Source organism: Fibroporia radiculosa (assembly GCF_000313525.1).
Source record: "Fibroporia radiculosa TFFH 294 genomic supercontigs, scaffold116, whole genome shotgun sequence".
NCBI classification, from domain to species: domain Eukaryota; kingdom Fungi; phylum Basidiomycota; class Agaricomycetes; order Polyporales; family Fibroporiaceae; genus Fibroporia; species Fibroporia radiculosa.
Genome location: NW_012133174.1, coordinates 22145 through 48526, shown reverse-complemented (window position 1 = coordinate 48526; position 26382 = coordinate 22145). Strand labels below are relative to the sequence as shown.

Below are 26382 nucleotides of genomic sequence, written 5' to 3'. Positions count from 1 at the left end.
AATGCGGAGATTGGATCCAATAAAATGGCACTGTCATGAAGAGATACCCTGCCAACTTATGAGGGCGATTCTCATCTAGAAAGGGGAGTTCAGACCCCTCGTCTAAATTGTGCATTTAAAACAGGGGCCAGTTCATCCAAAAGTGTGGTACATCATTTTGGCAGAAATGGCAACACAGTTTACAGTGCGTTTTTCGTTGTCAACCAGCTGTACTTAAACGTCTGCGGAGTGGCATCCACTGTTGGCTATTTCATCAGAAATCAGAGCGCAATCTCTACGTCTAACCTTGCCAGATACGAATACACGTCGGGGGACATGCGATATTTCAGAATTCCCGCAAATATCATTAGCGACCTCGACTTCTTCCTTAGCGAAGTCGTCGTCTGTAAAAGCAAAAAAAAAAAAAATCAGGCTGATGCTTATACACTTACAACGTTCCTTTCCCAACTTACCATTTGTCGAGTGACATCGGCCACCATAGATGATTTGATTTTCTGATGTACACCGGCCAGTGTATCCATGGTGAGAGTGAGGAACGTCTGCAGATTGCGCTGTAGCGCTTCCGGTAGATCCCGGAATTCTTCCGCACGTCGTTGGATCTTCGCCACATCCCCATCCATGGGTATCAAGTCCGTCGACTCCATTATCTGAAGGCAATCAGCACCAGCCAACCAGTCAGGTGAGAAACACGAACTTCCAAAGCAAGTTCAATCCTTCCCGAATCTTTCGCATCCATCGCCTCACGGACACGAAGCAGCCGAATGACCGCATCCCTATCTTTACCCACGGCCCGATTCGTGCGCTCATAATGTCTCAGAATATCCGCCGCCGTTCGCTCAATCGAACGCGCCTTCTCGTCGCTGCTCGGTTGTCCGATTGTGTTCCCAAGTGCTTGAGCAAGGCACGCAATGACCGTCGTGTAGTCGCCTGCCAAATTGTACAGTTTAATCGCCTCGGGGATTCGATCACTTTGTTCCGAGTGTTTCGCCGCACGGATGAGAATGTGCTCGTTATATTGTCGAACATCCTCAAGCTTAAGCAAGGGTGCATTTTGCTCGATAATACCGCTCTGGGAGGTGTTGAGAATAGGCCCACAACATACGGACGTCTACTCACAAATCGGGTCCCATCCGGTCGAAATCCGCCTACAAGCTCCTCCCAAGCAGCCCCAGTATTGGCAAGTACGATAATCCGTCGCACGAGCTCCCACGCGCTCTCAACTTGTTCACGCCCGACACCGCTGCCTTGGTCAGCATTGAGGCACACACAATACACATACTGCAAAGCCTCCCGTGCATCCATCTTAACGAACTGGCGTACGTAACGCCAGACAAGCGTGGATAGACTAAGTGACGGTGGCGAAACAGGCGATAAGGAGACTGTCAAATTCGAACGTTAACGTTAATTGTGTATCCACACGTAGTAAAAACGGTAACTACGTACGTGGTGTCATGTCTGACGTCTCAGCTCGTGGGGGTACGCGTAATAGTCCGTGGTATGCGAGCGCAATAGCCATGTGGACGGCTTCGATCTCAGTCTCTTGATGGTCCCACAGGGCAGCAACAGCCTACCAGACAATTTCATCAAGATATCGTTAAATTGTAATAGGAATGTGAGACATACACGTTCAAACTGTCCGCACATGAGCAGCACCCCAGCCCATACGCCCCGTTTGGCACCTTTCTGACCAGGCATGCCGTCGAAATGCCGTTCGCCGTAGCTGATAAGAACCTCGGCCAGACCACGCAAACCTCCGCCTTCCTCTTCGTCCACCTGAAAATGAGCTCGTCAATCACAGGTGTTAGAATCCCAGGATATATGGAAACATACCATAGCTAGTTGCAACCACAACCAGTCTTCTGTCGTAACTGTGACGTGGTGCACACTCCGCCTTGCTGGGTCAATTTTCCCCATCAGCTTGTACAATACGAGCTTAAATGGATCAGCGGTAGAAGAGTGGAGCATATGCGCATTGAATGTGGCGTGCACTTGGTCCCTGTGAGGTTTTGGTAATCTTGAGAGAATATTAGCATCATGGGAATCATAGCAGTCAGATCGTGACACTCACTTTCGATCAGCAGACTCGATCCAAGCCCTAAAATGGCTCAAGAATCCGGATTCGCGATGTTCGATGGCGTTCTGATATTGCATTGCTTCCGCTAACGCTTCTTGAGTGTGTCCTGTGCGTACCAAGTAGAACAATTTCGCCCAAATCGGCTGTCCCGAAACTAGCTGTAGCCCCAGATATCATCAAGCAACTTCGAGCGAGAGTGAAAACGGCTGCCAACCTCGATTCGATCTTCCCATTCTCCGTTTCGGTAATGCCTCACTAGCACAAACGCGCGGACCTTATTCGAGATACTTGGATCGCCTCCCAGCCTTGCCTCGATCGGACGCGCTTGTAGGGTACGCTCAAGAATATCCCAATACTGTTCTTCAAGCGCGTCGCTTGCGCCTCTCGCAATCTGCCTACGCAAGTCGACGGCTTCACGCGTTTCGGGGTCACCGAGGTATACACGCGCGTATTTCCGCTCGAAGAGTGGCGCGTTTAGAATGTGTGCACCGGCGTGCTCGAGAGGGGGTAGCGCAGGTGGCTCGGCAGTAATTTTGGCGAGGACATGGAAGTTCTGTGCTAATTGCAGGAGGCGGGGCTACAACCAACATAAGCGGAGAATAAATAAGGTTTTGAAACAAGGAGCGTACATCGGTGTTGGCTCCCAGTGAAGCATTCAAGAGAGCATGAACAATGGGGTAAGAAGTTCCGCGCAGTCTGGAAACATTCAGTTCCGAGATGACGCGGTCGTATGCCATCATTTTGCTCTGCATTTGCAAGCTGGGACTTGGACCAGTGCTGACCTGTGAAAATGTTCAGGGAAAGCCGGATGCAGCAAAAACAAACTACTCACAGCCAAAAGGTTCTTTCCGTGCATACTTTTCTTGAGCTCGGTGACAGCCATGTTGTCTCCGGCCACTCGGCCACCCAGCTGTTCAAATACGCGCCTTTTTCTCGATTCCCAATCTCGCCGCTGCCGCTCCTCAAGAACATGATAGAAGTCCTCTTGCGTCTCTCTTCTGCCCTCTTCAATTGTGGAAATGATGTTCTGTTCATGCGCATGACGAAGGTAGCCCGCGACATCTGTGTCTTGCAGCGCTTGCAGTGGCGTGAAAGTAGTTGACGTATTCAGATGTGCGATGGAGCTCGCGAGCGCAGGCGCATCAACGTGGGCCTGTGCCAGAAGATAATTCCTGCAAAAAGAATGATAAACTTAACAAGTTCCATGAAACACGGGTACAAGAGAAGAAGCCTACGCGCGATCATTGTCTGCTGACGTGCCCGGTTGGCGAGACACAAGCCGCCGCGACTGTGCTTCGATTTGGTCGAGAGAAAGATGGACCGAAGGGAGGTCGGGGCGGGAAAGATGGGATGTCAGTGCTTTGGACGATGTTAACAGCGAGGACAGGTCGGCCGCCATAGCTTTCTATAACTGGAATCCGTGGTAAAGATTGAAAGAACCAGCTTTTCGTAAGATATGCGCGTTGACAATACAGAATAATGCTACAAGCACAGAGCCTACGAACAACCTAAGCACAAGAGGATAGAAACGAGGTTAAGTCAAACAAGGCGCAGCGGAGCGATCGAGATTACATAGACGCGTTTGACGCGTGCCACACAGCGTTTGGAACTTGGATGCGCCGACGTCTCGCTACAATTGGCGGAGAAATGGCTAAGGCTCACATAGTATCTCGGACTTGGTGAACATTGAACGTTGGACTTAGAGCAGAATGCCTATAGGGTTTTCACAGGCGAATTACTGCAACAAACTCTATCAACGTCCCAATCTTCACTACCCCCTCGTCGTGACTACTATCATTGCATTGCAGCTGTCAGACATAGTGCGTACGAGACAACTCATACAAAAGAATTATTGTGTGCCGTGACCTTGTTTCCCGTAAGCAGCTCGTAAACGGCGACGTTTGAGGTGTAAGGAGGGCAGTTTAACAGACAAATGTCACTTAGATCGGATGCCACGCAAGCTAGTGCTTTAAAATTTTGATCACTTACGACTGTCGTGACTTACCACATCATACTGAAGATTCTACTGCACACAGTGAATGAGATGTGTCAGGTCAGGAAAATAGCTTCTTTGCTTTGGATAGGACATATACCCACATAAACTGCGTAAGATTGGAGTCTTCATCAATGCTGGAACCAATATCCAAGCTCCAAAGACTACCGTTGGGCAGGCATCATATCCTCATCTTGCTCAGCCTCACCTTGCTCAACACAATCGTCCTCTTCCTCAGCATTTTCGCTAGCATTCAAATTCCTATGGTACTATATTGAAGGAGTATTGTTAGCTCTCTATAGCGTCGAATGATCTACAAAATGGCGCACATGATATACGGCAGTGTAATAACCACCCCAATACATTGCCGTCAGGGCGCGCGAAAACGCCTCGTCCTGGTTAACTATTGGGCCTGTAGTACCTGGAACGTGAAACGACGCAGAATCAGGTCCAGGAATAGAAAAAGGTTGCAGCGGGACCGCGGAGCTGAGTGAAGCATCGTGAGTCGGGACAAAAGTATCGAAGTTGAGTGGGATAGAATCATCCCCTTTGCCATCTTGACCGGATTGCGAGTTGGAGCCGTTGACGAAGGCTAAATTCGCATTATTCGTTGCCTTGGTCGTCGCTTTTGATTCTGACATAAGAGGCGGTATGTTGTACCACCTAGTCGTGATCATAAGGTGACATGCAGGACAGTGGAAGTATGAAGCACTAACAACGGTGATCGCTTTGCAGGTTGCACGGCCTCGTTCTTCCAGTCACTTCCGGGACCATTGAGAGCCTTTGACAAGTACAGTAAGTAGATAACCCGTGATGATCAATTCAATTGACATGCCGCATATTCTGCCATTGCGGAATCCCAAGCATCCACAAGTGCAGAGTCATCCCAGATCTCCTGATGCGTCAATTCCCTGCTCTCATCCTCAACAGTCTCGCCTTCCTCTTCTCCGCCTTCAACAAGGTCTTCCGCATGGATAGTCGAGATATCGTCGTATATCATTTGCGGGGCATGGCTTCCAGGATCATCCCAGTGCTGGAACTGCTTCTGCGGCCGTGTATTGAAGAGGCTGTGATTGGGTTTCCGCTTTTTAGAGGGAGGCGCGTTAACAGGTGCTTGTGGGCCTATCTGAGATGTGATTTGTTGCGGCGCTGTGATATCGTCATAAGAGACCACAGGTCTCATGTGGTCCCCCATACTGCAAAATGGATGTGATAAGAGCTGTCGTCGACGTTCTGCTTGCCGAGTATGGATCAGGCCGATCTTGAGGAGCGCCTGTAGACGAGCGGCTAGTACTACTACGTATAGTATTAGTATTAAGCCTCGCGGGCTGGCCGCATACTCAGGCTCTACTTTAGGTTTGACTTAGAGTGCAGTAGGATGCATAGCCATTGACGCGTTGTTAGCAGCAAAGGCTATACCGACTATAACCCAATCGAAATGCATGCATTCAGACTGAGTCTCGGGCTGCTTCTATTATATCTCGTCGGTCAACATATTTGAACTCCGCAATTGAATCCCGGGAGCTCCGAGAAGGGAAACCGTTCAGTTCCTAATCCTCTTTCAAGCGCCGACAATTTGCCCGTTCTGTGGGCCCATCGTGTTCCGTATTTTTGTCTACTGAGCTCCCCCTGCTCTCGACATCGACGGACACGTCCTGCCATACCTTCCCCAGACCCGATACCCGCAGCGCGCTGCATATTGCCGTCGATTGCGCCCTGTGATTGCTAGAGTTTTTCGCTTGGTTTTGAGCAATGGCGACTCAACCCCGCCAGCAGCAGCTTCCACGGCTGTTCATTCCACAAAGCCTTAACGGCCAACAGCCTATCACTTATGCTGATAACCCGCAATTATTCTCTCCTGCGCTGCCGACGTCAATATCTCAGGGCATGCACCCACCACCATTCTTGACTCCCTCAAATTCCCTTCAGACACCGATGCAGCCCCATTTTTTCCCGCAACCCCCCGGGGCACCTGGGCGTCCTTCGATGCATAGAAGCTCGCCCAGCGTCGCGCAACTCGCCGCGGTAGGCATTTTCCCCCCACCAATTCCAATCACTCCTCTGGGTCAGACGGGTTTCCCAAATCAGATGCTGGGTCTTCAACCATTTGCCCCGCCATTTGTTCCAAGGAGCAAGAGAGCACCCAGTGTCGGTGTGGGTGGTCCTCCGAAGGCTGTTCTTGGTGGACCACAACGTAGAGTGAGCCCGTTACCACCAAGTGCTCCAGGTGTATCACAAGCCGCGCCCGCGATCAAGGGAAAGAAGGTCGTAGTCCACTTCCCTCAAGAGACGGTGCCAGGCGAAGGTGATCAGCCACCGACGCGTCTGTCATGGGCTCGGACGCCGTTGCCCTTCTCGTCAATCCCACAGGGATCGGAAGTACTCCCGCCGGAGACCACATCGACGGAATTATTTCCACCCGATAGCTGGCGATACCACTTGCCTGATACTGTGGATGTCTTTCTTCCTGGAAAGGTTCGTCTTGTCTTCCAAGGATTCAACTTTTGCTCAACTCTGATTTGACTTATTTCCCGTTGGCGTAACTACCTTGCTATCAGAGCGCATGGGAAGACATAAAGCGGAAGATTATTGAGGAGAAGCTAGAGAAGCTGGGAGTTGAGCGGGGAACAGGTAGTTCCGTACCCCATATACATGCGCCCCATGCTCGAGCTGCGTCGGTACGTTATGCGCGTGTTCGACACGTTTTCTGCGTGATCTGATCTCGTTATGTAGATATCATCCCCAGCAGATCCAGCACTTCTCTTCTTCAAGCTCAATAAACTACAGCAATCACAAAACGTGTTGTCATCGACCTCGCCACAGCCTCCTCTTTCTCTTTCGACGTCACCTGCTCAAGTTCCTCCACGGTTTCAAGGCAGGCACGGACACAGCATGTCTCTTGCGCAGCCGCCCTCGTTTCAATCACACTCGCCTGTGTACAATCCTGCCGCCGCATTCAATCCTTTCGGGCCTAGTGCGACACTTGGTTCCGATCAAGTTTTCACGCGAGTTTCCCCCGCGCCTGCTGCGCCTATACCTGCTGTAATTGAAAATATTCATGCACCTCAGGGGCGAGTTCCTGCCAATTTCGCCACTCTTGCGCCCCCTCAGCCGACATCGAGACCGGAGAGCAGACCAGACTTCTTGCGTGGGTTCGGCTTGGATGCTACAGAAGAGGAGGAGGAACCGGAAGAGGAACCCCCTGCGCAGACGGGTCTACGCGATGATGCCGGATCTGAGGCGACCACTGAAGCAGCTACAGAAGCGACGACACTGGAACAAGTGGATGAGGTGGAGGAAGATGGAGCTAGCACGGTAGCTCAGAGTCGGATACACTCGCGACATGTCTCGCGTCTATCCGCAGCTTTGTCTTTACGATCTGTAGGGGGGCTCACGGAAGCATCAAGCTCTTCATACCCGCTGGCTATGTCACCACAACGTGAGGTCGTGCCTGTGCGTAGTCCGTTGGGCGCGGATACAATAGTGGTCGACGACGCCGATCAGTTCGACTCGGACGCCGTCGGAGAGTGGACAGGATCAGAAGATCTGCGCACAGCTGCAGAAGCATCTGAGGATGAGGTAAGTAGACTTATTCTGACGAGTAATTGCCTTCCTTAACATCCTTGTTTGCATATTCAGAGTATCGGAGAGTGGTCCAATCCTTCAGACGAAGAACGAGCTCGTCAGGACCGCGTGCAGCGCCGCATACTCCGTCGCGCCGCGCGACACGATGTGGATAGTCCGAGGAGATTGCCCAACTTCCCTCGTCCCCCTGATGTCGCACCGGCTTTTGCTGAAGCCGAAGACATTGTATCCAACCCTAGCGAAGAGGAACACGGACAGAATGCATTTGTATATGGGGGTCATCACCGGGGACACTTCCCTAGACCATCATCTAGTGGACACGGGCGACCTCTGCCTCCTTTGCCTGAAACTCGACCAGGTTCAGCACCATATTCGTATCATGATCCCGCGTTGGCGCACTCAAGAGAGGCGTCTGAGCAATACTTCAACCCTGGGGGCCTTCGACCGCCTCCACCTTCGGCTCCAGCTCAGTCCCGAACCGAGTCACTCAACCCGCTTGCAAAGCCCTTCGTGTTCGGTGCTCACCGCCAGTCAGGTTCTTGGACCAGCGTGCTTAGTTCACAGCCTGCACCGATAACTACCCCATTCAGTATTGGTCATGCGCGGGCGCCTTCATTTGGCAAGCCTCTTAGTGCAGCCGCACCTGAGTTTAAGCCGACCGGGTTCACGTTCCGTCCACCGCCAGGTGTTCCGCAGCTGACGTTCTCGTCCCCACAACCTCCTCGTCCCTTGCCAACGCCCCCTATCATAGCAGTGGATTCCCCAGACAAGGCTGTCCTAGCGCGGGAGTCACAAGGAAGAGAGAAGAGGCAGCGTCGTGGATCGGTCGTTAGTTTGGATGGTCACGATGAGGATGGAGTCAGTACGATGTCCTCCTTCAAATTCCCGCCAGATAATGTTAGGGCGGTATCTGCGCCGACGAGTCCTCCTACTGCTGCGTTGGGTGTGTCGAAAGATTCATCTCTAAATGTTGGAGCCAAGCCGTTCACCTTCTCAGGCTTCTCTCAGATGCCAAGCATCTCACAACAGTCCACTACCCTCCACAATGGTGACGAAGAAAATCAACCTCCTGCTGAAGGCTCTGCCGCGGAGAGAACAGATGTCGAGTCTGCGAATGAGTTACCATTCCCCCCCACCATGAAATCGAAGAGGGCGCCTATTCCGTTAGACTTCAAGCACCCAGTGTCCACAAATACAGTGCCTGCAGGTTTGTTCAAAGCCCTCGTCAATACTGATGGCGATGACAGAACACGTCGTACAGTCCGATCTAGACTTAGCTCAAGAGATATCTTCGAACACAGTCCCCGGCCGTCCTTGGATGATCTTGATGTCCCTCCGATCTCGCACAGGATCTCACGCAACCGTCTCTTCACTGACCCAGGCTTCCGAGAATCGTCGCCACCACGTGGCATGTACACGCCGGACGCTTCTGCTCGTCGTTCTTCTAGGCGCCAAGATAGCGACACGTCGTTGTCAGATATATCCATCGCCCCTGTTAACCTTTCGAGGAGGATTGAAATGCAAGAGTATGAACGCAGGATGGAGGTTCTTCTAAACGAGAAGTTCAAGGACATCAAGCGGATGCTGTCCGACCTCAGGCAGCTGCATGAGGGCCAATCACTTAGTGCATCTACAGAGGAGAAGATTTCCGAGGTCGTGTCTTTGTTCCGCGCGCAGCTTCAGGCTTCGGCTGCGACAAGCTTAGAGGACAGTCAAATGGATGCCCGCGGTGAACTTGATTTCGAGGTAATTAAGGATATTATAGATCAGAAGCACATGGATTTCCGTGCGCTCATCCAGAGGGACCTTTCTCAGTTGATGGGATCCAGGAACCAGCAGGACGCCCATTACGTGCGATTCGCAGAAGACCTTACGGATAGGTCTATGAACGCTGTTGTCTCTGTCACATCACAACTAGCATCCCGTATACAAATGATGGAGCAACCGAGATCGTCTGCAGAAAGGGATGCCATCATACACGAACTCTTGAACGCATTGCTACCGCATCTGGCCACATTACGTGCTGAGCCGATCGATTATGAAGGCCTCACCGCACGGCTCACTCAAGCTGTCAAGCCTCATATATCACAGCTCATTGACTTGGCCTCCGATAAACGCGAGACAGCAGGCCTCATTGTGGACAAGCTCGTGCCCATTCTGCCTACCCTGCACGGTTCAGTACCCGAGTTTGATGTAGAAGCTGTTGTTGGTAGGCTTACTAGTGAAGTTCGGAAGATCGTGGCCCCTCTCGATGCCCATGAAATCAAGGAACAGGTTTCAGATCTTGTTGTAGAGCGTCTTGATTCTCGTCTTGCTGTTCGGGACAGAGCCTTCAACGTGGAAACTTTAACTGGGAGCGTGGTTCAGAGTGTTCGCGACCTCCTGGCGCCTATCCATGAGCTGCAGGCCGCCGTCGATGTACTAGGACAGAAGGAGCTCCCAGCTATCCCCGAAATTAATCTCGACTCGGTTCGTGATGATGTACTCAAACTCTTATCTGACTTGCCTCAGCGTCTGGGTGCCGCAACGGAAGCTTTGGATAGCGCTCAAGTGGAATTCAAAGGCCAGATTGCGAAGTTCGAACAAGACTCACCTCTCACCAAGAACATTTCGCAGTTAGAGAGCATGCTTGGTGACATGTCGCGTGAACAGCAGAAGCTGGTATCGCAAAATCAAGAGTTCTCCGACTTCTGTCAGGATATCGTAAAGCACATCGAAACGTTGCCTGATGCTATGGTCGAAGCCACTAAGATTCTTCACAATGCCCACAGTGACTTTGCCGCTCGCGACACCTCTACAAGAGATTCGGAAGAAATCCGAAGACTTATGGCAGCTAACGCTGAGTTTCAAGTGCAGCTTGCGAAGGCCCGTGGAGCGCATGGTCAGGTTCGCGTGGAGAAGGACCTTCTTGCGGACCGTATTAGCGCTGTTGAGGCAGAGCGGAGTCGGTTGCTATCGAAAGTGGAGAGTCTGCAGGATTCTATATCTGCGAGGACGACAGAAGCTCAAACTAGCGAGGCAAGGAATGCAGAATTAGAGGAAGCACTTGCCCGTGCGCTCGATCGACTGAAGGCTGCAGACGTGCAAACGCAGACAGACTCGGCGCGGATATCCCAACTCGAATCTTCTAACCGTGAGCTTGTCTCGGAGAAGCACCAGCTGAAGTCTCAGGTATAGTGTGCCTGCTACTGTTTTGACAACTCACTTACCTTCCGAGTCAGGTTGATTCACTAAATTTGCGCGCTACCTTCCTTACCAGTGAGAAGGATAATGTTCAGGAAGAGCTTGTCGCTCAGCGTAGAATCAACGAAGAGCTCATGTCCCAGCAAAGTCACTGGGATGATCTTCGTCGTGCCTCAGAGCAGATACAGGTTCTGGCGAACCTCGTTGGCCAAGTTGATACAGAAGAAGTCAAAGAGCTTCGTCGCATTCGCGATCGGAGCAAGGCTCTTGAGAGTGATCACGCGGTCCTTCAGCGCCGTTTGAAAGAGGTCGAGAGCAAGATGGCGAGCAGCGAGAGAATCGCTCAAACGTCTCGTCAGAGTCTTGCGCAGGCGCAGCAACGCGCAGCTGAATGGGAGAAACGTGCCAAGGAGTATGAAGGCGAAGTGGAGGCTATGCAAACCAAATTGGACAATGCTGAACAAGCACAGGCACGGTTGGATGCGGACTATTCGTTGGTAAAGCTACAGCTGGATGAACGGGATGCTGAGGAGCGCCTCGACAAGGTGAGTTGACCCCTGCTTACACCGTACATTTTCTAAAGTGCAATTCAGGATCGACAGAACAAGCTGCGCGACCAGATTGCGTCACTCGAAGCACACGTCGCCCGTCTGCAAGCAGAAACAGATCAGGCGAAGAAGGCCGCAGCCACAGTTCCGGTTGCTCAGCCTACCGCTCGCTATCACCTGAACGGCAACGGTATCGTCCGTTCACACCAACCATCACGACCGGACTCGCGTGCGAGCACCGTCTACGCTGAAAGCCGTGCCAATACACCCACTACTAAGTACAACGGCGTACGTGGACCAGCCATTCGGGAATCGACGCCGCCCCAGCCCTCTGTTTGGGATTCGATTCATGCTCCACGGCCCGAGGATGCCATCAACATGCCTATAACGCCCAAAACTAAACGGGCACCGTCGTATTACGCAAGACAAATACCTTCGCCTACACCTAGCAACGTGTCCGTTGCACCCACTCTGGGCGACGACGGGTGGTGGGCGTAGTCTGCTCCTTCACAGGTGGAAATTTCTTTATTCGCTTATTTGTCTGTTTCACTGGATTGGAATGCTGTCATTTACACTGTTTTCGCTCCGGGTTTGCTTCAGCTCATCTAAACACCTATCTATTGGTCTGCTCCATCATTCTGCAGTACATACATCCTATGCATACATATGATACTCATACCCTGGTCTCAATTCACGCCTATCTACAAGACTAGTAAATACCCCACGCCACATTCCTCGTGTCATCTAGTTAACCCAGTCCTCGCTCCATTTCTCGTTCTCGTGCGCATTGACGCCACTGGCACACCGGCACCTGGTACTTTGCTCATGTCAAACTGTTGTACACACCCGCTGTACTTGCATGTTGCGGTGTTCTGAATACACTTCACTACGAGCACTCACCAAAATTCTTAGGGCTTCACTACTCTTCATCCGTGATGAGGCCTAGCGAAAATGTGCAGGTACACAGTCAGAATATTGTACAGGCAACGGGTATACATGGCTTTAAAAGGCTGTCTGGAGCTCCAGGGCAATATTCAATAAGTATGGGATTGCCAAGACCCAGGGTTCCCAGGATGTTTCTTAACTTCCCGACACAGTGGAAGTTCATCTGGAAAAGTCTTCCGCCCTCGTTAAAAATATCAGATCGTTACGCCGCTGCGGGGTGAGCCTATAACATTCTGCACAGTGGTGCCACGAGGGACTGTCAGCATCGATGAGCGCAATGATCTCCACCGCTTTCCCAGACCGCAGTCTAATGTCGCACTCGAACTAGAGAAAAAGTACGACCCGCACCTGTACTCTCATTCTCGAACACACGGATGATGACTCCATCGGCCCATTCAAGGAATCCATCGTCTGCACCTACGCCGGGCACATACGTGACCACCGTCGTAGTTGTACCAGCAAACCTGTTAAAAGCAATGAGTGTATAAACTATCAACAAGATCCCCTAGATGTACTTCTTTATATGCGTCTGAAGCTCCTCGGTGAACTTGTTGGCATTATAAATAAATGTTGAGCCCTTCTCTATTGGAATGGCTCGTATTCCCGCTGCGCAGCTTGGATGTGGAACGCGGTCTGAAGCCATTTACGATGCAGACGCCACCGATCTCCATAATGGAGTAGTGACGTGGTAGGCTCGAAACCCATCCTGCAACAAGCGTATGTAGTCAGCAGCGAGCCTCTATGGATAAAATCATTCGATTACAGTTCTGTAAAGATAACAGTCCTTGGGCGATCAGAATATATCGAACTCCTCTTCTCCATCAAGTCGTGAGCCATCGGCAGAATCAGCTACCAATACCAGCTTGCGGAACACTTCCAGATAGAATAAAACTCCTAAACAATAGCAATATTTTTCAATAAGTAGCTGAGGATAACGAGAGCTAGTCATACCATATCCTGTGGCCCACTGTTTGAAGGTCTTGTGTCGAAATTCCAAAGGAAGCTGATGAATATTTCCAAACAGTGGGAGCCGCCTAGAACCTGGAGGCAGTGGACAGACCTTTCTTCTGATACTCCAATTGTGAGAGAAGAATACAAGAAGGAGTAGAAGACAAATGGCAGTGAGTGAGGGTCAACCTCATGGAGTTTGAACATAATTCAGCAATGTGAGAGTCAGAGGAGACAGTACTGCGCTGTATTGATAGTATACCGAAGACGCTTGGAATAGTTATGGAGCAGTAAAAACAGCAGGCACTCTCACGCGGCTGTTACGGAATGCATATGAATGAATAGCTGAGGCATAAAATTATCGTACAGAGTATTCTCGTAGTGCAATGCAGCTTCTAGCGGCGATGAGATGCTGACGTCTGGCTTACGCACAACTGTTGAGCGAGAATCAAGGTTCGCGTACGACAGACGTCCTCACCGAGGTATATAAGGCAAAACTGGTCAAGGGATTCGACGAATCCATTGAGCGACAGCCTATTTGGCGCTTCCCCATTACCTTATTGAAGAGAGCTTATGTCCAGTACTGGCAGCATCTATGGGTTGACCTCGGTCTATGAGCAATAGTGCTCCATGATGATTGATATAATTATGCACGTACAAGCTAATCTTGAAGTCCCATTCAAGGTTGGCTCTCTAGAAAATATTGAAGTAGTAAACAAACTGCGTGAACGTACCTTTCAAGTTGATTACCTCTAGAAGATGCCAAAGTAGAAATTAAGGTAGAAGATGATGTTCTGAGTTAACAAATCTCAATATGCATTGACGCAGACAGTCCGTGGTCTCCATATATCTGCAGGAGTTTAACTCAGCGATACATATACCCTTTGTGCAGACATTCACATATCCATCGCGCAGCACAACGTGACCATTCTGAATATAATGCATTACAATAGTTGATTGACGAGCGATTTGTGTATAGGACGGGGTCGTCCACAGGCAAAGTGAGTAAATAAGGTGAGATGTATCATGTATCCATGATGAACCACCGGCGCATGTATATTCTATCGGGATCAAGAGTGTGTCTGAGGTGATGACCAAATCCAGCCCTTTACAACTTCTACTGCTTCTTGTGGATCTTCTGGCAACCTGTGGATAGGTGCGTAAATATATGAGTACCATGGTGTATGATAAGACTGGGATGGCAGCGACACACGTAATCTTAGGCCCCCAACGCCCCTCCCGGTCTTGTTGGAAGAATCGCGGAACAAATGTCTCCCCGCTCTCCTCGCGTTTCCTACGCAGATCGCGCTGCGACTCCTCCACTGCCGTCTTCGCCTCTGTTGCCGCATCCATATTCTTCGCCAAGATTGCCTGCGTCAACTTCGACCATAGGCTGCGCGTATCAGAAAAGACCATCACACAGTCACCAGCACATCGGCAAAGACCACCAACGTCATAAGTCAGATTTGCGCAAGCATAATAATTGTACAACTATGGACGTACCGCCGCGATTCGTTCGGGTCCTGCTCGTCCTCCGGTGCGACCCACTTTGGTGCAACCTGGTCACCATGCTTGTAAACATCAAACAGCACACGACGTTCGCCTGTCTGCAAAATGGCCACCACACACAGCGTCAATACCCCGGTCGAAGGCTGGCCAGACGACGGGCAACGTACTCTGCTGCTCTTGTGCTCCATAACGCCGCTCCACTTCCCACTCACTTCTCCCGTATCCGTATTCCCGCGGCGTATTCGTCCCTGGATCGCGTTATAGGTGCCAGAGAAGTAACCCTGCGCGGGCAGCGTGTCAGTATGTGGAAGACGAGCCGTGTACTTGTAAAGTGAAGGCGTAGAGACGCGGACATTGCACGCACCTTCGTCTTGAACTGCAGGTCCGCGCCCAGCGCGTTCCTGTCGTTGCGTGCTGTGCACGAGTCTCCGAGCTCAAGTACCATCTTTCCCCAAAGGATCCCGCGCGCATACATGTTGGGCATCGAGATTACATATGCTGCAGGGCGAAAGTGATAGGGTCAGCGTGTGCTTATATTCACACCGATCTCGCCGCAAGGAAGCTCTCGAAAGCTGTTGGTACGGCAAGAACCGCGCCAGAGAAGAAAAATGAATGCAGAATGAAAGATGAAGTACGACATACGTCCGTCATCCGGGCGGCCCATGAGGTAGATCCGGTTTTCACCCTCCATCGTGGTCGAGACGCTGTTCCCAAGGAATTTGGACTTGGGCCGCAGTTCCCCGACGATGGCAACCTTGTTTGCGGGTGTAACATAGTAGAACGCAGACACTGGAGGATGGTGCGACACTACGCGGCCATAACACAAAGCGAGTGAGTGCACGGGCGCCAACGCGGACGCCAAGTGGTTCGGGGGCGGCGGGTCCGACACGACGGAGCGGGAGTGTCACCAGACATGCGATCGACGAGTTGACGCGCGCGAGTTACGGAGAGGGGTTGGAAGATGGTAGAGGAAGGGGTAACGCGTTAGTGAGGAACGCGGTGGGGTGTGTGCGAACATACCTTGCTCGGCGATGTAAAAGCCCTGCGAGCCATCGGGATAGTCGTATCTACAACGGAAAAATTCACCGAGGATAGGGTTGTATCTGTGAAGCACACAATCAGGATAGTGGATGTGCAGGCTGCAAGAGTGGCGCAGGGACGCATACGCACGGTTTCTTCACGCCCTTGGGCTTGATGTGCCATCCGGCAAGGTAGTACTGCAGCACGCGGAGAAAACGCTCCCCAGGATCATCAAACTGCTCCGCACTAACGAGACAGGTGATCTAACCCCTCGGAGAAAGCGAAATGAGAGGAGAGAGACACACCCGAAGATGAGGTCCGGATGGGACATGAAGTCGGTGATGCGTTCAAGCATGCTGCGGGGTTCGAGCACAAACGTGGGGAAAGTAACCTTTGAAAGGTCCATACCAACCCTGTGCACGCGACACCATCAATGTTTGCAACAGACGATCGTGGGCGATGGAAAGCGAGCACAGACCTGAGTTGTGAGATCATCGACTTGATGATGGAGCCCTCTTCCTCGTCCCTGGTGCAGTCGTCAAAGTCAGCATCTGGTGCAGTGGCGTAGAAGAACATCGCGAGGGCGCAAAGTGCGTCACAAAAGACAGGAAGGAAACAGGTATGAGCGGGCGAGGAGAGAAAAGAACAGACAGGATAGAGGTGTCATCTGGTTCTGTATCTTCAGGAATTTTGTCATCGTCGGAGGACCCGCGTGGTTTGTGAACCCTGGAGGTCGCCTGATTGAAGAGACCCATCATGGTGTGTGTGAAGCAGGAGGCAGAGAGGAGGAAAGGGCGTGTCGCTGATCGGCAGGAGCTATAAGTACTAGTGACTGGTGTAAAAGGCACGTCGCGTGAAGAGCGAGTAATGTCGGGCTGACGCGTATAAGGACACGAAGAGCAGTGCGGGTGCCGCAGTGCGCAGGCTGGATTCTGATGAGAGAAAGCGGTTCGCCGCAGCGAGGGTGCGGGCAGTGAAATGGGCAGTGGCAGAGGTCAGGAGAGGCGAGCCCTTGCCGCGCTGATGCGGCGCGCCACCGGCGCCTCCAGCTACATCCTGGCCACGCTCCAGCTCGGCTCCCTTCAATTTGCTCTCTCCTCTCGCGACGGGCTACCTTTAATGTCCACTCACCGTCGTGATATCCGCCTCCCAACTCTGCCAGCGCTGACGCTGATGAATTGATTGCTAATTGCACTGGGTTCGCACAGGGGATACCGAGTTTCGGTATAGCAAGTCTGTTCACTGCAACAGTGTTTGAGGTGCTAGTTGTGCAGATTCGCCCATATTCCCTTCTCCAAGGATCCACACACCGCAATTTGCTACGTGCACATTCAGCTTGTTATACTTTTCGCAGGCGAGTCGCTGGTGTGAATATATTCCAGTTCCGCTACTCTCGGACTGGTCCACTCGGTCTCAAGCCTCCGGATGGACTTAGAGATTTTTTTGTCAACGACGCGCGCCAAACTCGGATGTGCTGTTGTCCTGGACTGACACCGCCTAGCCCCTGCTGTGTTTAGGGGATCTTCTGTGGCCTCGACGCTGCTTGTGGCACGCACATGGCTTCATCTCCGGCCAGCTGGCATGGCTCGGTCTTTGCTTGTTCTCTTCGCCACCTCATTCCGATGCCCGATTTGCACATGCGTGCGAGTGTATTGACCTGCGTTATTGTTGGCTCACTACAGTGTCATTTTGACTTACATAGTAAGTATTTGTTACACACACACGCCTCCGGTTACATAATGCCGGCGCGTAATCTTTCTTGATACGCTTCGCAGGACACATCAGCAAGGCCTCGTTACATTGTTTGCCTTGATGGGCAGTCGCGGACCGAGTGAGATCAGTATCTTGGCTACTTCGATACGAGCTCTTCGATACGAATGGAGACTTAGTACATGGAAATGTAGATTCCTATCCCTATTTTCATCGAATTGGATGTTATACTGCCGCATTCCTTTTATCGGCATGTGTAGCGATCTCATTCGCGGAGTAATCCCTCACGATATAGCAAATAAGACTTATTTGGTATCAAGATTCAAGCTCTAGCAAGCTAGTCAGAATATGCGAAGACGCATCGGATGATAGATGACCACGAGTATTGAACCTGCGGACGCAAACGAACGCAAACGGGTCTAAGAGAGATCAGGTGCGTTACATTGATTCTGAACTTTCAAAGTCATTTGAATGAGCTGCTGACGCCACATTGACAGCGTTCACAAGGTGCCATTCGCTTGGTGCGGCGTGAGAGCATCCAGTGTCCAATCTGTTTGGTAATAATAACTGCCGTGTCTCGTCTGAGTGTACCTTGACCCTTGAGCAGACACAACCATGTCTCCTCAGCAGGACCTCGGGGCTACTCTCGCCATCGTTTCCTTCGTGCTCGTCCTCGCTGTATACATGCAGCATTTGACGAAAGGAGGACCTATCAACTTCCAGGCCCGAAGCGTCTTCCAACCTTAGGAAACATCCACCAGCTCCCTACGAAACACCAACATAGAACCTTAACAAAGTGGGCCGCAAAATACGGTAAGAGCGATTGGTTTGGCGGTGATTTACCTTCTGAGCGACATGTTTGCCCATAGGTGATGTATTCTATATCCAAATCTGCCACAAACCCGTCGTATTGGTCAACACTCTGCAAGCGGCTCACGATCTCATGGAGAAAAGAAGCTCGTTATATTCTGATCGACCAAGAACCGTTGTGTTCACCGAATTGTAAGTACATGTTTCTCCTTCTCGCACCGATGGATTGATTTGTGATCCTGTGGCAGAATGGGCTTTGAGCCTACAACGTCGATCCTGCCTTATGGCAATCAGTGGCGCTTGCATCGCAAGTGGTTCCAGACTGCATTCCGGACAAAAACCGCACAGTCGAGGCATCGGCCCCTCCAGCTCAGGGCCGTCCGCCATTTGCTATCGGCGCTGCTAGACTCACCCGCCAATTTTCGAAATAATGTCAAAAGGTCAGCTCAGTGTGCAGCAACTGTCAAGTATTGACTCTGGTTCAGATTTGCAGGTGGCATGATGTTAGAAATTGCTTATGGGCACACTGCAACTATGCTGCTACTCATTGCCAATATTTCGGCCACAATGGACATTCGCAAGGCCCGTGATGAAGCGGGCAAAGAAATCATACCTGATTCGGCCTTCATGGATGGTGCTGTCTGGTGCGCTACGACGTACTGACGCATAGTTTGGTATGCTGACTAGGGTGCATGGCTAGCCATCCTAAGCCATTCAAGTGCGATATCCGGCCGCGGTCGCAGAGGGCAGTGGAAATGATTGCCCTCGCCAACGTTGAGAGCTCCTGTCAAATCCCTTACACAGAGCTGGAGAGACTTTCGAAAGTATAGTGTATCTATGCAATACATCCAACAATAGTCCGCGGCAGATGCCTACCTTTTTTTTTCGCTGTCAACAACTTGAAAAGATATTTGAATTAGACGCCTGACGGATCTTTTCCTTATTAGACAAACTCTGCGAGATTCAGAGAGTAGGAAAGACAATGCTACGGCTCGACGACAAATGGAACTTGCTGACATGCGTCTTAGTGGTACTATCAATTCAGTGGAATTGTACCTATTAACGCCATAGGATATGACGGCACGTCGTGCAACAGTGCTTTATTTCGTCCCAGTGTTGTTCGTCCGTGTCATGGTATTTCTTGATTTATTCAGTGCCAAGTGACAGCTCCGCATCTGCGCCTCCGATTGCATACTGCAGGCGCGTTGGACGCCTTGCATGCTCCGTTGTGCGCGTGGCCTCAGAGTCGCACGAGCTACTGACTACGCTGGGCAGTCGCAGATCCGGTCAGATGTGGGCCGGGCTGATTCGAGCGGAGAAAATGCGCTCGATCATACTACCTCCCATGCAGGTCCTTTGCCGCAGCTGGCACGAGGTCGTGATTTACTCCTGCCGTCTGTCCAGATAGAATACCAAAAACGATAGCGTAGCGTGTGCACGCCGCTTATAGTACAAGCGTCAGCCCCAATCAAACTTGAGTGCTTCGAATTTAGTTCCATGACGCTACTAGATGTATATATCAAATTCATGGTAGCTGCCTACTAACACAGTCTACTATACAGTAAATCAGATAAGCTAAGACAAGTTGCAGTTGGAGTACTTTTCACTAATACTCTATTGGATGTCACTAGGAGCGCAGGATTCACTGCTACTACTAGGGATACTAGGGAACTTACGGCGTGTCCAACTTGAACATCTACGAGCAACTTCACTGCTACTGTATATCACGAGGTCGATCATAGTCAATGGTGCGTTTAAACACCGACGAGCACAACAGCGTATCAATCATGGAGTGGAAGCGTCCAATATCCTATACCTGAGTATTGCCGAAGTTTATATATTCCTTGGCTTAAATAGCTTGGGCGGCCCAATGAGTGGATCTTTCTGTTGGATTGTTCCTCTCAGCGGCCGGAGGTTATTTTTATGGGCTTGGGCCGGGGGTGTTGGGGCTAGAAGCGGCGTGTCCCATTCTCAATGCAATCCTTTGCTCCCGTTATCCGTACATCTGGATTTCATGCTGACTCCGTGAGATTCCCTGCCATACTGCAGCCTTATAACTACCACAGCCATCCTCTGATCGAGGGTCTCTCATTGCGAGCACTACCGTTGAGCTATGCCTTTCCTCCGTGAATTTGAGGCGTTTCTCACCCCCATTTTCTTCCTGCTCGTTATTTCCATCTTCTCCCATAGTTTAAGGAGAAGTATGAGTGCATATCCCCTCCCTCCTGGCCCTAGACGGCTACCACTGTTGGGTAATGCTCACCAACTTCCTTCGGAATTTCAACATAAGACCTTCAAGCAGTGGGCTGCAAAATATGGTATGATCAGCACTCGTTGATTATAATGATTCGTCATTGACCCTGTTCCAATTTGAAGGAGACATATTCTACCTGGAGGTTTTCCGCAAGCCGGCAATAGTGATCAGCTCTGCGCGGATAGCTCACGATTTGATGGAGAAGAGGAGCTCAAAGTACTCTGATCGACCGAGGACCGTTGTCTTTACGGAGCTGTAATAGAATAAGTTCTTGTGCAGAATCTCACTGCTAACTCTATGTTCTTTTCGCAGAATGGGCTTGGAGCCTACCGCGTCAATTCTGCCCTATGGCAATCGATGGCGTCTGCATCGTAGATGGCTCCAGACGGCATTCCAGACAAAAACTGCACAACGGGACTACCAGCCCCTCCAACGGAGAAGGATCCGACAACTGTTGTCTGCACTATTGGATACACCAGAAGACTTCAGGACGCTTATAAAGAAGTATGTTTGGCAAGATGTGCTGATGGTAGCGTGTCATTATTAGCTGACTAGCCCCTCAGGTCTGCGGGTGGAACCATGATGGAGGTTACTTATGGACACATCGCAACAGCCGCAGATGATGGGTTCATCGAATGGGCTGATGACATCATCACCCGAATGCAGGAAGCCGGGAGCGCGGGTACAACCATCACTGATTTCTTTCCTATTTGTGAGCTGTTTGGTCGCCTCTGAATATACTTGAATCAAACTAATAAATGTCTAATCCCAGTGAAGTACGTACCAGAATGGATGCCGGGAGCAGGGATCAAGCGAAGAGTGTCTGGTCTGCGATCTGAGGTTCAACAATTACATGACGTTCCATACGAGAGAGTGAAAAGTGCAGTTGTAGGTTTCAGTGCCGTCAACGTGAACGCTTGAACACTAATTTGTATTCAGGATGCTGGATCGGCCAGAACATCATTCCTGGCTTCCCTCATTGAGAAGATCTCAGCAGACAATGAGCTGACTCAAGACGATGTATTCAATTTGAAAGGTGTTGCGGGCGTGGTCTACATAGGTAACTGATTCATCTTTCTGATATTGGTGGGAGGTATTGAATATGTGTCTCGCTTTAGCCGGTGTTGATACGGTTAGTTGCATAGGATGTCTCATTGATTCTCAACTGATAATCATCGTAGACGGTCACTGTCGTGGTAACTTTTATTCTGGCTATGGTCCTTCATCCGGAGGTATACAAAAAAGCACAAGCTGAGGTCGATCGGGTGATTGGCCAATCACGATTGCCTGACTTTGATGATCGACCTTCAATGCCTTACCTTGATTGCGTTTTGAAGGAAACTTATCGGTATGTTATTTGAGACAAAATATCCCTCCTCAATTACACTTTTCAATCATACCCACAGCTGGGGGTGCCCCTTACCTCTTGGTACGTGATCACCAGTGTCAAGTTACCAATGTGATGTTTACATATCCTTGAAGTGGTGCCACATCAAGTCATACAGGATGACGAGTATCTCGGATATCATATTCCTGCTGGAAGTATGATTATTCCAAATGTCTGGTGAGTTTATTTTTTGACTGTTCTAAGTGACCATGCCAATGACCATCCAGGGCAATGACACGGAATCCAGATGTATACCCTGACCCCGACACCTTCATACCGGAACGATTCGAAAACCTGGATGACGGGACTGCATCTCAACTAAATCCGAGCGAGCTCATTTTCGGGTTTGGACGACGGTTGGCATTCCGCCTTTGCGCAACGCATCGCCTAACTGTTCTATGAATAGAATTTGTCCTGGCCGTACCTTCGCAGACACGACTATATGGCTACTAATTGCTAGCGTTCTGGCTACTATGGATATTTGCAAGACCTGTGATGAGGCTGGAGAAAAAATTACGCCTGAACCTATCTTCAAACATGGTAATGTCTGGTGCGTTGTGATGCGTCAAAACGTAGTCTGGTATACTGACTAGTAGAATGCGTGCCAAGCCATCCCGTGCCTTTCAAGTGCGATATTCGACCGCGATCTGAGGAAGCTGTGGGAGTCATTAAGCTCGCCAATGCCGAAGGTTCATCATAGCTCTACTGCGCCGAGTATTATGGATTTACGAATATATGGTGTAATGACCTGACTAATTTGACGAAACGCTCCCCTTTCCCTCAGGCTGATATCAGCGGGTCAAGCTGAACTGGACCGGGCTCAGCATGCTATGTGGTTACCTGCGACAATTAATTACATGCTACATGAATTCTTGTGTCGGTTATTTGACGTCTCATCGACGTCTCATTAGATTGGGAGCGGGCATTCTGTAGAGTATGACTTGCACTAGCTCGCTGTCATTGACGCTACTCATAGACAGCGAAGCTTTCACTGTCTCAACGAAGGGTCTCGCGTGAATGAACAAATTCGTTAATATTACATTGTGCAACTCGAGATGCGGCAGCTTCAACTTGACATTAGTGAGAGGAGCTAAGTCCTTTGAATGCTAGTGTCGGTCAAATAGTACAGCAAAGTGTACAAGGTGCCAGGGTATGCCAGTAAGCATTATGCATACAGTACTTGTATGAAGTACTGCAAAAAGATGGTAGCAGTTAATAAATAGGTGACGAAATAAGTCAAACCAAACCGTCAGCCGAATGAAAACAGTGCAAATGACCACATTCCCAATCAAATTCTAATCCCGGGCCGCTTCGCCGATCGCATCCCTCGCGCGGCAAGTTCCGAGACTACACTTTGAACTTGAAGCGTCTCAGATATCCACTAAGTTCATACTACCACCTGTCCTACGCAAATGATAGGAAGATGCGAAAAGTTTTCCCGGGTCTATAGCATCATACATTCTTGTGTCACCTACTAATGGGCCACTGCGATACGGAGCTGAGGGTCACATGTACAGAGGTCGTGCCGACCGCTTGTTTTGGTAAGCATATTTATTGCTCTCAGCAACCTTGACATTGACATTGAACTCATTTTCTTCTGAGGACGGTCAAAGATATATTGTGCTGTCTGTCATAAAATCAATACCCAGTACAAAGTTATGGCCTCCGTTGCCACATAAGTTTGGTCTCGCAGTCAGTGATTGCAAAAACCAGTCTGGATATGGGATCGCGTACCTTTCCATTGCTCATAGCGCCACACAACTACTGGGTTCTTTTCCTCCCAGCTAAGACCCCCAGTGCAACATCGATGTAGAAACGCTGAATCTACCACACACTAGTAAGTACTTTTTCTGCAGCTTCGTTGTGTTCATTATCCATTCATATCACATATAACTTGATCAGAATATTTTTCGGATTTGGTTGGTCCTCATCAACGTAGTATGCAGACTAGAGTATCCATCTATGCTACTAGAAATCACGCCGAGCCACAAGAATGCTTGTACTATGTGCGACTGCTGGCCTCTACGCTGCCGCCTTATAACGAGCATGACTTCAGGTTTTTGACAGAGCAATTCCGTCTCATCTCGTTATATTGTTAAGCTATGTCCGTCTTCCGCGATCTTGAAACTTCGTTCGCTGTCGTTTGCTTTCTATTCGTCATTGCTATTGTCTCTCGTAATTTGAGGACGGGCAGAAGAGCCTTCCTGCTACCTCCTGGTCCTATGCGGTTACCTCTATTAGGCAATGTCCATCAGCTTCCTTCGACATTTCAACATAAGACCTTCAAGCAGTGGGCTGCAAAATATGGTGTGATCAGTTCTCATTGACCTAAGCTAGTTATTTATTGACACTGTTGTTCTTGACAGGGGATATATTCTACTTGGAAGTTTTCCACAAGCCTGCAATAGTGATCAATTCTGCACAGATGGCCCGTGATTTGATGGAGAAGAGGGGCTCGAAGTATTCTGATCGGCCGAGAACTGTTATATTCACAGAACTGTAATTGAGTGGCCTCATCTCTAGAAGCTAGCTTCTGATTCTAACTTATTACAGAATGGGTCTTGAGCATACTGCGACACTCCTTCATTATGGTGATCGGTGGCGTCTGCATCGTAAATGGCTCCAGACTGCGTTCCATGCGCAGACTACGCAACGGGATTACCAGCTACTCCAACAGAGAAGTGTTCAACGTTTATTATCCACGCTGTTAGATTCACCAGGAAACTTCAATGCGCATATAAAGAAGTATATCCGGGAAATTTTGTTGGCAGTTAATATACTCATCCTTTTCATCAGGTTTGCTGGTGCCATTATGATGGAGGTCACATACGGACACCGCGTGGTACCGGGTGTAGATGATGGATTCATCGAATGGGCCGATGATGTCATTACCCGTATTTTTGAAACTGGGTCTCCAGGTGCAAGCCTCATCGACTTCTTCCCTATCTGTAAGCGATTTCGCATATTTCACAAATGAATCTGATACGGACGCTAACGCGCTTCTCATCACAGTGAAGTACATACCAGGGTGGGTGCCGTGGGCAGAGGTTCAGCGAAAAGCATCTCGTATGCGACCTGAGATTCAGCAATTGCATGATGTTCCATACGAAAGGGTGAAGAATGCCATGGTGCGTTGGATGCCTTCAAAGCCTTCTCAGAGGCGTTGACCCAGTTTCAGAATGCTGGATCAGCCCGAACATCGTTCCTCGCGTCTCTCATTGACAAGGTCTCAGTGGATGGTGAAATGACCGAAGACGACATGCTTAATTTGAAAGGTGTTGCGGGCGTGGTCTACCTAGGTGAGACGTCTCACCGGGATCTTATTGAAGTATATTGAAACATTTTGGCCTGTTTAGCTGGCGTTGATACGGTAATTTATGGGACACTGCTTCAACTCTTCTCTAATCAGACTTTGTAGACGGTCACCGTCATGCTGAATTTTGTTCTGGCCATGGTTCTACACCCGGAGGTGTACGCGAAGGCACAGGCTGAGATCGATCGAGTGGTGGGCCAATCACGACTCCCGGACTTCGATGATAGGCTTTCAATGCCCTACTTGGAGTGCGTTTTGAAGGAAGTCTATCGGTGAGTGCTCGAACGCTGATATGGATTAGTTCTCTTCATCATCGTCTATCTTCCTTGTAGCTGGGCAAGCCCCACACCCTTCGGTATGTGACCTGAATGACTTGATCATTTAAAACCAGCGATGTTAATACACTATGAAGCTGTACCCCACCGAGTCACGGATGATGATGAATATCTTGGCTATCACATCCCTGCAGGTTGTGTCATCATGCCGAATATCTGGTAGGTATCAATTCTTGCGTCCGAAGGCACTCAAAGTTGATATGCCAATCTCCCAACTAGGGCAATGACGCGGGACCCAGCTATCTACCCCGATCCAGATAGCTTCATCCCAGAACGATTCGCCAACCTGGATGCTGATACTTCATCTAAGTTGGATCCAACCAAACTCATTTTTGGCTTTGGGAGAAGGTGGATGTACCAATTTGACTTAGTACATTATACTCACAATTGTCCACCGAGTAGGATCTGTCCAGGCCGTACCTTCGCGGACTCGACTGTGTGGCTATTCATTACCAATATCATGTCCACAATGGACATATGCAAGGCGCGAGACGGATCTGGAAAAGAGATAACACCTGAACCTGTCTTCATCGATGGCAGTGTCGTGTGCGTTGTGGCACGTTGAAGCGTAGCATGAGATACTGACTGATACTTATAACTAGCCATCTAGCGCCATTCGAGTGCGACATTAGACCGCGATCCAAGAAAGCAGAGGAGATCGTTATGCTCGCTAATGCTGCTAGCCCCTTGTAACACCGCTGTGTAGAGTATTCCGGGCTCCAATAGCGTAACGGATCCATGATGTATTTGACGAAAGAAGCCGATTCT

The 26382-nt window shown here is 50.0% G+C and overlaps 8 protein-coding genes across 8 annotated transcripts; 4 read left to right on the top strand and 4 right to left on the bottom strand.

The window, feature by feature from the left end:
• Nucleotides 1-260: 260 nt before the first annotated feature.
• On the bottom strand, nt 261-3473 carry FIBRA_00338 (uncharacterized protein; the record flags this gene model as incomplete). The annotated part of the gene is made up of 12 exons (XM_012322237.1): nt 261-383; nt 453-647; nt 695-1069; nt 1117-1379; nt 1444-1567; nt 1624-1773; nt 1831-1996; nt 2069-2232; nt 2289-2651; nt 2704-2856; nt 2907-3246; nt 3310-3473. 12 exons carry the CDS (start codon nt 3471-3473, stop codon nt 261-263), a joined length of 2580 nt encoding a protein of 859 aa, XP_012177627.1.
• Nucleotides 3474-4231: 758 nt separating this feature from the next.
• On the bottom strand, nt 4232-5250 carry FIBRA_00337 (uncharacterized protein; the record flags this gene model as incomplete). Its single annotated transcript, XM_012322236.1, has 4 exons — nt 4232-4336; nt 4397-4730; nt 4784-4848; nt 4939-5250. The coding sequence occupies 4 exons, from the start codon at nt 5248-5250 to the stop codon at nt 4232-4234; spliced, it is 816 nt and encodes a 271-aa protein (XP_012177626.1).
• A 569-nt stretch (nt 5251-5819) lies between these two features.
• FIBRA_00336 (uncharacterized protein) lies at nt 5820-11881 on the top strand (the record flags this gene model as incomplete). The annotated part of the gene is made up of 6 exons (XM_012322235.1): nt 5820-6542; nt 6626-6745; nt 6801-7646; nt 7707-10823; nt 10874-11380; nt 11429-11881. The coding sequence occupies 6 exons, from the start codon at nt 5820-5822 to the stop codon at nt 11879-11881; spliced, it is 5766 nt and encodes a 1921-aa protein (XP_012177625.1).
• A 754-nt stretch (nt 11882-12635) lies between these two features.
• FIBRA_00335 (uncharacterized protein) lies at nt 12636-12971 on the bottom strand (the record flags this gene model as incomplete). Its single annotated transcript, XM_012322234.1, has 2 exons — nt 12636-12792; nt 12844-12971. 2 exons carry the CDS (start codon nt 12969-12971, stop codon nt 12636-12638), a joined length of 285 nt encoding a protein of 94 aa, XP_012177624.1.
• A 1375-nt stretch (nt 12972-14346) lies between these two features.
• FIBRA_00334 (uncharacterized protein) lies at nt 14347-16381 on the bottom strand (the record flags this gene model as incomplete). Its single annotated transcript, XM_012322233.1, has 10 exons — nt 14347-14422; nt 14490-14669; nt 14780-14883; nt 14953-15066; nt 15150-15283; nt 15428-15592; nt 15806-15888; nt 15956-16051; nt 16111-16218; nt 16284-16381. The coding sequence occupies 10 exons, from the start codon at nt 16379-16381 to the stop codon at nt 14347-14349; spliced, it is 1158 nt and encodes a 385-aa protein (XP_012177623.1).
• Nucleotides 16382-18130: 1749 nt separating this feature from the next.
• FIBRA_00333 (uncharacterized protein) lies at nt 18131-18988 on the top strand (the record flags this gene model as incomplete). Its single annotated transcript, XM_012322232.1, has 5 exons — nt 18131-18193; nt 18247-18328; nt 18385-18517; nt 18574-18765; nt 18811-18988. The coding sequence occupies 5 exons, from the start codon at nt 18131-18133 to the stop codon at nt 18986-18988; spliced, it is 648 nt and encodes a 215-aa protein (XP_012177622.1).
• Nucleotides 18989-20438: 1450 nt separating this feature from the next.
• FIBRA_00332 (uncharacterized protein) lies at nt 20439-22666 on the top strand (the record flags this gene model as incomplete). Its single annotated transcript, XM_012322231.1, has 13 exons — nt 20439-20643; nt 20702-20834; nt 20892-21083; nt 21143-21291; nt 21352-21467; nt 21519-21639; nt 21698-21711; nt 21761-21927; nt 21986-22008; nt 22062-22143; nt 22194-22322; nt 22373-22516; nt 22576-22666. 13 exons carry the CDS (start codon nt 20439-20441, stop codon nt 22664-22666), a joined length of 1566 nt encoding a protein of 521 aa, XP_012177621.1.
• Nucleotides 22667-24068: 1402 nt separating this feature from the next.
• Nucleotides 24069-26307, top strand: FIBRA_00331 (uncharacterized protein; the record flags this gene model as incomplete). Its single annotated transcript, XM_012322230.1, has 13 exons — nt 24069-24273; nt 24333-24465; nt 24520-24711; nt 24763-24914; nt 24979-25094; nt 25145-25265; nt 25323-25336; nt 25385-25551; nt 25612-25634; nt 25692-25773; nt 25834-25962; nt 26017-26160; nt 26217-26307. The coding sequence occupies 13 exons, from the start codon at nt 24069-24071 to the stop codon at nt 26305-26307; spliced, it is 1569 nt and encodes a 522-aa protein (XP_012177620.1).
• Nucleotides 26308-26382: the final 75 nt, after the last annotated feature.